The sequence below is a fragment of the Corvus hawaiiensis genome, chromosome 4 (assembly GCF_020740725.1).
Source record: "Corvus hawaiiensis isolate bCorHaw1 chromosome 4, bCorHaw1.pri.cur, whole genome shotgun sequence".
NCBI classification, from domain to species: domain Eukaryota; kingdom Metazoa; phylum Chordata; class Aves; order Passeriformes; family Corvidae; genus Corvus; species Corvus hawaiiensis.
In genome coordinates this window covers 79,449,479-79,459,326 of record NC_063216.1, presented here as the reverse complement: position 1 = coordinate 79,459,326, position 9,848 = coordinate 79,449,479, and the positions used below count along the sequence as shown (strand labels likewise).

The 9,848-nt window shown below is 73.7% G+C and overlaps 2 protein-coding genes across 2 annotated transcripts; both read left to right on the top strand.

Annotated features, from left to right (window-relative positions):
• The first annotated feature begins 2,286 nt into the window (after positions 1–2,286).
• Positions 2,287–6,172, top strand: ADM2 (adrenomedullin 2). Its single transcript, XM_048302541.1, has 2 exons — positions 2,287–2,661; positions 4,104–6,172. The coding sequence occupies exons 1-2, from the start codon at positions 2,570–2,572 to the stop codon at positions 4,480–4,482; spliced, it is 471 nt and encodes a 156-aa protein (XP_048158498.1). The 5' UTR covers positions 2,287–2,569; the 3' UTR covers positions 4,483–6,172.
• A 915-nt stretch (positions 6,173–7,087) lies between these two features.
• On the top strand, positions 7,088–9,770 carry MIOX (myo-inositol oxygenase). Its single transcript, XM_048302139.1, has 10 exons — positions 7,088–7,105; positions 7,808–7,870; positions 8,115–8,195; positions 8,407–8,569; positions 8,653–8,720; positions 8,810–8,919; positions 9,000–9,067; positions 9,290–9,339; positions 9,433–9,545; positions 9,642–9,770. The coding sequence occupies exons 1-10, from the start codon at positions 7,088–7,090 to the stop codon at positions 9,748–9,750; spliced, it is 843 nt and encodes a 280-aa protein (XP_048158096.1). The 3' UTR covers positions 9,751–9,770.
• The last annotated feature ends 78 nt before the right edge of the window (positions 9,771–9,848 follow it).

Sequence of the window (9,848 nt, the reverse complement as noted above, 5' to 3'; positions counted from 1 at the left end):
CCGCCCTGCCCCGGGGCCTCAGCCAGCAGGCAATTAAGCTAATTAAAACTTCTCCTGGGTTCCCAGGGCTGGGAGCCAGCGGAGAGGGAAAGTGCTGCCGGGCCCCGGCGACGGATGAGGTGACCCGGGGACGGCAGCTCCCGGTGTGGGTCCGGCGGCGGCACAGCTGGGCGACAGCAGCTCCCGGGGTGGCTGCAGCAGGTCACCCGGTGCCGCGGCGGCCGTGAGCCGGCGGCCGGATCCAGCACGGCCGGGCAGGGGAGCGGCACCCGGGATCCTTCCCTGTGCCCCGGGAATGGGGATCCCCGAGCAGGAGGAGGAGGAGGAGGGCAAGGGAAAGGCGTTCTGCCTCTGCTGAGGGACCGGCAGGCTCAGCTGGACCCCTGCCCTATCCCCAGAGCCCCCTCCTCGTGCCCAGGATTATTCTGGTGACACTGATGCCGGTGACATGGCTTTGTCCCTGGGGGTGACAGCGGCGGGCGCTGCCCCACCCGGGGACCCGCACAGGGTCCTGGGAGGGGAGCCCCAGCCAGGACCCCCGGAATGGCCCTGGGGTCGCTGCTGGGGTGCTGGCGCTGTGCCGGGGCCGTGCTGGGTGGCAGATGTCACGCTCTGAGGTCCGTGCCCCAGATCCCACGGGATGTCACACACGGGGAGACCGCGGTGGTGGCGGTGGGCTCAGGGCAGGGGTCGGGGGGTCCAGAGCAGCGGGTGTCCCGCGTACCCCCACCCGCGGCTCTCGGCGTTGTTTTGAGCCGGGTTTTTCTCTCTCGCTGGGACAATCCAGCAGCAGCCCAGCGGAAGAGCCCGGGACGCCGCAGAAATCCCCCGGGAGCCGTGCGGAGCCGGGGATCGCGGCGCTGGGGCCGGCCGTGCCCACAGCCCCGCTCAGGCCCTGTCCCGCTGCCCCTGCCCGGTCCCCACCGCCCCGGGATCAGGTGCTGCCCCAAATCCCCCCGCACGGCGCGGGTGTGTGGAGCCTTTGTGTCCCGATAATACGGAAGAATCCCAGCGATTCCGGGCACGCGGAGGCCCCCGGCCCCTCGGCCTGGGGAAGCCGCGTCGGGGGGAGAGGGTACCCCCGACCCTGGGGTCCGGGTCCGGCTTGGACACCCGGGGGTGCTGGGGGTCCCCGTCCCAACCGCACCGGGAGCGCCCAGACCCCGTCCCGGAGCAGGAGTTGGGGGTCCCGGAGATGGAGGCTGTGGGGACCCCTCCCCTGCCGAGCTCTGGCTGCCCAGCTCAGGAGCAGCCCCCCAGGAGCCCCCAGCGCCCGCCCCCCGGGCACCCCACCAGCCCCAGTTTGGGGGAGCTGCTGCCCGGCAGGAGCGGGACGGGTCTGATCCCTGCGGATTTACATTCCTTAATTGTTTCACGAGGCCCCATGTGATGCTTACAAACATGGAACCAGCCCTGCCAGAAGCGGGGGGGGTGCCCCGAGGGGGCCGGGGGCGCAGATGGGGCGGCCCAAACTGGGGGCACTGGGCTGTACTGGGTGGGCAGCTCTGTCCCCCCCAGGCTCCCCGCCAGGGCAGAGGGGATGTCGGGGTGCCCGGGGGGGCCCCCCTGCGCGGCGGTGCCAGGCGGGAGGCACACGGGCCGGGCTTGGCAGGGCACAGCGCGACGTGGCACGGGCACCACGGGCCCGGTGCCGCCGCCACCGGGGGCTGCGGGGGCCGCCCAGACCCCCCAACAGCCCCAGCGCGGCCTCCTTCCAGTGCCCCCCGAACGGGTCCCCGAGCCCAGCCCAGCCCCAGGGCCGCTCCCCCAGCCCCAGCCCCGCGCCGGGAAGGGCCCGGGGTCAGCGGGGTCGGAGCGGGGCCGGAGCGGGGCCGGAGCGGGGCCGGAGCGGGGCCGAGGGGACCGGGGGACGTGCGGTACCGGGAGGAGCTTCGGGGCCAGCGTGGAGCCGGGGCGGTGCGGGACCGGTGCGGTGCCAGGGAAGGTGCGGGGCCGGGGCCGCTGCGGAACCGGGACCGGCGCGGGGCCGGGGGGTGCGGAACTGAGGAGGGGCCGGGGAAGGTGCGAAGCCGTGCGGGGCCGAGGGGGCCGGGGCCAGCGAGGGGTCTGGGAGGGGCAGCGCGGGGCCGGGGCGCTGCGGGACTTGGGGGTTGCGGGACCGGTGCGGTGCCGGCGAAGGTGCGGGGCCGGTGCGCGGCCGGGGGCCGGGGCCGGTGCGGAACCGAGGGCGGTGCGGGGCTGCTCCCGCCCGTGGCTCCTCCCGTCCCGTTGAGCTCCTCCCGCCCGCCGGCCCCGGCGATATTTAACCTTGGCCGGGGCGGAGAGCGGCAGCAGCGAGCGGGGACAGACCCGACCCCGACCCCACCGCGCCCCGATCCCGGCCAGGTACCGCCGGGACCCCGCGCCGCCCCCGCGCTGCGGCACAAGGGAGGGAGCGGAGCGGGGGCAGGACGAGAAGGGGGCTGGGATCTGGAGCCGGACCCCAGCGCGACCCCCCCGCCGAGCCCCCCCGAGCCACCCGCCCGCTCTCTCCCGCAGCCGCCGCCGATCGTCCCGTCCCGTCCCGTCCCGTCCCGTCCCGTCCCGTCCCGTCCCGTCCCGTCCGGCCATGCGAGCCCCGGCCCCGCTGGCGCTGGGTTGCGTCAGCTTCGCGCTGTGCCTGCTGGAGCTGCCCCACGGCCGGGCCCTGCCGCCCCGCAGGTGAGGGACCTTGCCCGCACCCCTGCCCTGATTCCTGCCTCGATCCCTGCCCGGACCCCTGACCGCACTCCCTGCCCGGACCCCCGCCCTGATCCTTGCCCGGACCCCTGCTCGACCCCCTGCCCGCATCCCCTGCCCGGGACGCCCCCCTCGCCCGCACCCCCCTTTGCCCGCACCCCCTTTGCCCGCACCCCCGCCCGGCGCGGCTCTGCACCCCCTGCCCGGGACGCGGCCCCGCGGCCTCCCCGTGCCCCCCACGCCCCCTCAGCTGCCCGGAATGGGGACCTGGGGGTCCCCGGGCACTGTCTCCTACCGGGTCCCCCCCCCGCCCTCGCTGCGTGTCCCCGCGGGGACCCGGGGGACGCGGTGGCGAGCGGGGGGTGCGGGGCCCCGGCCCCCCGCGATAGGGGCTGGGGGCACCGGGGTCACGGGGCGCCCGGGGGTGCGAGGGGTGCGGGAAGGGCCGAGGGTTGGGCCCCGCCGGGATGAGGATTCTGTGAGTGCAAGAGCTCGGGGGTGCCCGGGGCCGGTGCGGGTGCCCGGGGGGCGTCATGGGGTGCTGAAGGGACAGACCCCCCCGGCTGTGCGAGTGTGCACACACCGCACGTGCGTGTGCGTGTCCCTGCTCGGAGAGCGCGTCTGGGCCGGCCCCGGCACCCGGGGATCCCCGTCTGGCTCCCGGGGGATCCGGGGGGGCGGGAGGGGCGGCCCTGGCACGGCCATGGATGGGGGGGCTGGGGCACCCCGACACCCACGGGGGCCGGGCAGCTCCTGCCACGGCTGAGGGGTGGGCTGGGCTGGGCTGGGGTTCTCTGGGGCACAGGACGAGGGTTAAAATGGGGAGGAAATATTAAAAAAAAAAAAAAAAAAGGAAAAAGAGAAGGACGGGATTAAGAATTGGAGCAAAACTTCAAGTTCCTTGGAACTCAGCAGGGGTCCCCTGAGGAAAGGGTGTCCCCAGGGCAGGGGGCACTGAGGCACAGGGGACTGGGGCGGGAGAGCTCTGTGGCACTGTGGGGGTGCCCTGAGGCCGGACCCCCCCGCGGGTGCCCGGGGCAGGGGCGTGGGTGCCACAGCCGGGACGCGTGGGTGCCGGGGCAGAGGCCGTGGGAACGGGGCGGGCGGAGCGGGGGGAGCCGGGGGTGGCGCGGGGCGGGACCAGGGGCAGTTTTGGGGCTCGGCGGGTGCCCGGTGGTGTCGCGTGTGCGGGACACGCGTGCCCGTGTTCTCGGAGTACGTGCGGGGCTGCAGGAAGCCTGCCCTGGCTGCTTCCTCCTCCTCTTCCTCCTCCTCCTCCTCCCGCTCCTGCGGAAGCCCCGGGCACGGCGCTGGCTCGGGGCTCATGCGGTGCCCCCGTGGCCCCCCCGCTGCTGTGGCAGTGCCACCCCCCTGCCCGGGTGCCGCAGCTGTGCCCCCCTGACCCCGTCCCTTCTGTCCTGCAGGGACCCCCCGGCGCGGAGCCCCCCGGAGCGGATCCCTTCCCTCCCCGGAGACCCCCCGGCCCCGCGGCCCATCGGGACCCTGCGACACCGAGTCCTGGTGCCCCGGCACGGCCCCTGGGTCGCCCCCCGGCGCGGCCTGCTCGCCCCCCGGCCTCCCCCGTGGCACGTCCGGCACCTCGTCCTGCGGCACGACCGACGGCGGGACCCCCGCCCCGCCCGGGGCCGCCGCCACGCCGGGGGACACCTGGTGCGGGTGGGCTGCGTGCTGGGCACCTGCCAGGTGCTGAACCTGAGCCACCGCCTGTGGCAGCTGCGGGGACAGTCGGGGCGCCGCGACTCGTCCCCCATGAACCCCAACAGCCCCCACAGCTACGGCTGAGGGGGGGGCGCGCCCCCGCCCCGCCCCGCGGGACCCCGCTGAAGCATTTCCACGGCCACTCGCGGCCGGGCTCCTCCGCACTGCCCGGCCCCGGCCGTGGCCACGCCGCGGGCTGGGGGTGTCCCCGGGGGGCTCCTGCCACCAGAACCTCCTGATGGAGCGCAGAGGACCCGGGGCTGGGAGACGGTGGCCAGCGGCGGCCCGGGCTGGCCAGGAGCTGACAGGGGCACCGTGGGCACTGGTGGTGGCCCATGATGACCCAAAGTGATCCCTGGTGGGCAGCGGTGGCCCGTAGTGACTGGCAGCAGTGGCCCAGAGTGACTCACGGTGACCGGTGGCGGCCCATAGTGACTCTTGGTGGCTCAGAGTGGCCCCTGGTGGCTGGTGGTGGCCCGTGGTGACCCGGGGGGACCCGTGGTGTCTGGCAGCGGCCAGTCTGTCCGGGGCGGGTCCAAGGGCCACCGGGAATCCCGCTGACCGCAGCAGCACCGGCACCTTGTGCAAGACCCCCCGGCCACGCTCCTGCTAACTCAGCATTCCAGTGCCTGCTGTGGCACCCCCGGAGCCCCCCCAGGGCACCCCCAGCACCCCTTGTCCTCGCCAGGGTGACACTGGGGCTGGGGGGGGTGCCAGGGTGCAAGGACAGGGCACGGGGTCCCCGCTCCGGGGTGGGGGATGGGGCGGCCCCCAGCACCTTCCCCACTTGGGGGTCCCAGTTGGGGTCGGCACCTTCCCGGCTGCTGTGGGGGGTCCTGCCCTCCTCAGCGTGGACGTTGTCCCCTCCCCGGGCACCTTGTCCCGTGTCCCCAGCCTGTGTCACCCACAGCCCTGCGGGAGCCGGCGACAGTGAGATGTCCCCAAATGTGGGGGGCAGTGGAAAGCTGGGGTCCTGTGCCCCACTCCTGCCCTATCCCAGACCTGCCCAGCCCTGTCGCCTGCTGCACCCTCGGGGACACCCCCTGCTCCGCTGGTGACACGCCGTGTCCCCACAGGCTCAGTGGGCGCCCACACGGGGTGGCGGCCCGGGGACACGAGGGGACCCCGAGTATCCCTGTCACCCCCTGGCCCGGTGGGACGGGGATGTGTGACCCGGTCACTGTCCCACCCCCCTCCTGGGAGCAGCTTGAGCAGCCCCCCAAGAGCAGCATCCTCCCGTTCCCTGCTGATCACCCCTGTCCTCCCAGGAGCATCCCCCATTCCCAGACCATTCCCATTCCCAGAGCACTCCATTCCCACAGAAACCCCCATTCCCAGGAACATCGCCATCATCAGGAACGCTCCCATTCCTGAGAACGCCTCATCCTCAGGAGCACCCCATCCCCTGGAGCACCCCGATCCCCCCAGGAGCACCCCAGCCCCCATTCCCCAGAGCACCTGGGGGTCTCGGGAGGTTCCGGGACGGGATGTCCCAGGAATGTCTCACGGTGTCCCCTGGGTGTCCCGGGAGGTTCCGGGATAGGATCCCACGGGTGCCACCCGGAGCTGCGTCCATCCCGCGGGTGTCCCAGGACTTCCCAGCCCCCCGTGGAGCTGCCGAGGGGCGCGGGGGGTCCCCAGGCCTTTGTCCCCTCCTCTGGGTGCCCCCGCTGAGCCTGGTGGGTGCCCGACCAGTCCTGCCCCACGTCGCGGAGCGTCGCTGCTTCCCGCCGGGAATCCTGGTTTGTGTGGAATAAACAAAGCGTGAAGAGGAGCCGGGATGGAGCGTGGTGATCCCGTGGGGATGGGAAACCGGGATGGGGCACGGATGGGGCGTGCTGGTCGCGTGGGGAGGGGAAAATGGGATGGGAAAAATGGGATGGGGCAGGGATGGGGCACGGTGACTCCGTGGGGATGGGGCAGGGATGGGGCACGGATGGGGCACGGTGACCCCGTGGGGATGGGGCAGGGGGATGGGGCAGGGGGATGGGGCGAGGGGCGGCCGTGTCCGGGGACGGGCACCGGCTCCCCCGGGGCCGGGAGGTGATGGGCGGGGGCTGTGCCCGCAGGGATGCGGGGACAGACGTGGGGACAGTGGGGACACACGCACGCGTGTGTGTCACCCCTGCCCACATTCCCGGAGAGGACGTGCCCGTGCCCAGCTGTGTCCGTGCCCTGTCCTGCCCGTGCCCAGCCGTGCCTGTGCCCACACGTGCCCACGTCCAGCCGTGTCCGTGCCCCGGCCCGGCCATACTCACACGTGTCCGTGCCCTGTCACACCCGTGCCCGTCCCGATGTCCCCGCCGGGTTCCGCTCTCGACGCTCCGGCCAAGCCGATGTCCATCCCCCCACCCCCGCCTGGGGTCCCGGGGCAGTGCCAGGCCAGCCCGGTGCCCCCCGTGCCCCTTGTCCCCAGGGCCGGCTCCACTTCCCGTGGCCCCGCGGGGGGACACGGGGGACAGCGCGGCCGGGGGTGCCCAGGCCGGGGGTCCCCAGCTCGGGGCCGGGCCAGGGGTCCCCCAGCCCCCTCCGGGAGCCGCAGCCCCCCAGGCGGGCGCGGGGTCAACCATTAACCGGGGCGGGTTAAATGGTCACCGATTGTCCCCGCGGGGCCGGGCGGGGCCCCCCGCGCCGCCCCCCGCCATAAAAGCGGGAGTGCCGCGGCCACCCCACAGCCCCCAGACCCACCATGAGCAGCCTCCAGGCGGTGAGTGTGGGCAGGGGGGCTCGGGGCACTCACTGGGGGGGCGGACACACCCGGGCCACCCCAAACCTGGGGGGCAGAGGAGACCCCCGGAGATGTCCTCCCTGCTGGGGGGTGTCACCCCATGGGGGACCCCACCCCGAAGGGTGCCAGCCCCAGGAGGCCCCCGCGGCAGGAGGGAGGTCCCGAGGCCATGGGGAGCTGCTCCCTACCCTGGGCAGGGTTGAGGGGGTCAGGGCCAGCCCGGGGGGCTGCAGGGCCTGAGCAGGGACCCTACACGGTCCCCAAAAGGGACCCCCGGAGCTGCTGCCCCCACCCAGGGACAACCTGGGCTGGACCCCGCCAGGGATCGGGGGCAGCACCCGCAGGTCCCTCTGTGCCCCGGGGGGGACGGGGTGTGGTGATCTGTGACACCGTGTGACGATCTGTGACACCGTGTGACACCGGGTGATAGATAACGTGTGGCACCGTGTGACAAAGTGTGACAAAGTGTGACAAAGTGTGACACCGTGTGACAAAGTGTGACACTGTGAGCCCCTGCGGTGGGGGGACCCCACGCGGCCAGGTCTCCCCTTGCTGCCAGTGTCCCTCTGTCCCCAAGCCCCTGTCCCGCGGTGCCCGGGCTGGGGGCGGGATGGGACCCCTGAGCCATCCCCGTCCCGCGGTGCCCACCCGGGGTCTCCCTGAGCCCCCATCCCCCCGCAGGGCCCCGACTCCTCCGAGGAGCCCAAACCCGGCAAGGCCAAGACCGAGTTCCGCAACTACACCGTGAGTGGGGGGGGCGGGTCCCGGGGACCCCGGGGTGGGCGGGGGGCCCCAAAATGGGGTGGGGTTCGGGGGGTTCGGCTGCACGGTGCTGGGGGTCCCTGGGGTCCGGCTGCCCCTCCCGGGGGTCCCGCCCCGCTGCCGGGAGCAGCCGGAGGAGCCCCGGGGGGGGCTCTGCCACCCCAGGCTGGGCGAGGGTCACTGGGGATCCCCCCGGACCCCCCCAGCCCCCGGTGCTGCCCTGCAGGAGGGGATGCTGATCGACCGCGTGTACAACACCTACCTGCTCATGCACACCCACCAGACCGTGGAGTTCGTCCGCAGGAAGGTGGGAACTCCCCCGTGTCCCCCCGGTGTCCCCCCCGTGTCCCCACACCGGGGGGGTGTCCCAGCCCTCCCACCCCGCACCCCAAACCCAGCCCCGCCGCCCCATCCCAGCCGGGTTTGGGGGGCACCGAAGGGCGCCATCCGCCGCCCCCAGCCCCAGGGAGGGTCGCGGGTGGCGGTCGCGGTGTCCCCACGCGTCGCGGTGTCCCCAGAGCGCGCAGTACGGCTCGTGCTCGCTGCGGAGGATGAGCGCCATGGAGGCGCTGGAGCTGCTGGATCAGCTCGTGGACGAGTCGGACCCCGACGTGGATTTCCCCAACTCCTTCCACGCCTTCCAGACGGCCGAGGGGATCCGCCGGGCGCACCCCGACAAAGGTAGGGCCGGACCCCGCGCCTGCCCGCCCTGTCCCCGCCGGGGTCCCCAGCCCCGCGGGTGACACGGCCCCGCTCGCCCCCAGACTGGTTCCACCTCGTGGGGCTCCTGCACGATCTGGGCAAGGTGCTGGTGCTGTTCGGGGAGCCCCAGGTGAGCGGCATGGTGGGGAGGGGGTCCGGGCCCCCCCCCCCGAGGCCGGGGGACCCTCGGGGGCTGCTGTGACCCCCCTGTGCCCGCAGTGGGCCGTGGTCGGGGACACCTTCCCGGTGGGCTGCAAGGTGCAGAAGTCGGTGGTCTATGGGGACTCCACCTTCCACGACAACCCCGACACCAAAGACCCCCGGTACAGGTGAGCCGGACCCCCGGGGGGGTTGGGGCGGGGGCTGCGGGGGGGGGGGTCCAGCCCCTCAGCCCTCATCCCACCCCCAGCACCGAGTACGGGATGTACCAGCCCGGCTGCGGCCTGGAGAACGTCCTCATGTCCTGGGGCCACGATGGTGAGTTTGGGGGGCTGGGGGGGGGGGGGGTCCCCAGTGCCCCCTTTGCTGGGGGACTGCAGCCCTTGGCGTGGGGCAGGGGCTGCTCTTCTGGGGGGGCCGCAGCTCCCGGGGGGGCCCTGTGACTTTTGGGGGAGCTGTAGCTCTCCGGGGAGGGGTCTGCACCTCTCGGGGTCCCCCCCGGTGGGGTCCGGCCCCGCCCCACGCCCCCCCTCTTTTCAGAGTACATGTACCAAGTGATGAAGTTCAACAACTTCGCCCTGCCCAAGGAGGTGAGCTCGGACTGGGGGGGCTCAGGGACCCCCGGGAGGTTTGGGGCTGCGGGGGAGGGGGCACCCTAAACCTATTTCTGCCCCCCACCCCAGGCTTTCTACATGGTTCGCTTCCACTCCTTCTACCCCTGGCACGCCCACGGCGACTACGGCCACCTGTGCTCCGAGGAGGACCGGCGCATGCTGCCCTGGGTCCGGGAGCTCAAGTGCGTGCCCGGGGGGGGCCGGGGGCTCGGCCGGGTCCCCCCGCGGGTTTGGGGGGGCATCAGCTCCCGGCCCTGACCCCCCGTTTGCCCCCGCAGCAAGTTCGACCTGTACACCAAGCAGGAGGAGCTGCCCGACATGCAGCAGCTCCGCGCTTACTACCAGGGCCTCATCGACAAATACTGCCCGGGGCAGCTCTGCTGGTGACCCCCCCCGCCCCGCGAGACCCCCCGAAACCCTGCCGGGCCCCCACCCCCGCCAGCACCCCCGGGGCTCCGCAATAAATCTGCTTCTGCCGCACCCCC

What these genes read in the sequence shown, in the direction of transcription:
- MIOX (XM_048302139.1), top strand. An exon ending in ACCAAAGACCCCCGGTACAG is followed by an intron (nt 8,920 to 8,999) that starts GTGAGCCGGACC and finishes TCCCACCCCCAG; the next exon opens with CACCGAGTACGGGATGTACC. An exon ending in CATGTCCTGGGGCCACGATG is followed by an intron (nt 9,068 to 9,289) that starts GTGAGTTTGGGG and finishes CCCTCTTTTCAG; the next exon opens with AGTACATGTACCAAGTGATG.
- ADM2 (XM_048302541.1), top strand. Translation starts at nt 2,570, where the DNA reads ATGCGAGCCCCGGCCCCGCTGGCGCTGGGTTGCGTCAGCTTCGCGCTG. An exon ending in CGGGCCCTGCCGCCCCGCAG is followed by an intron (nt 2,662 to 4,103) that starts GTGAGGGACCTT and finishes TCTGTCCTGCAG; the next exon opens with GGACCCCCCGGCGCGGAGCC.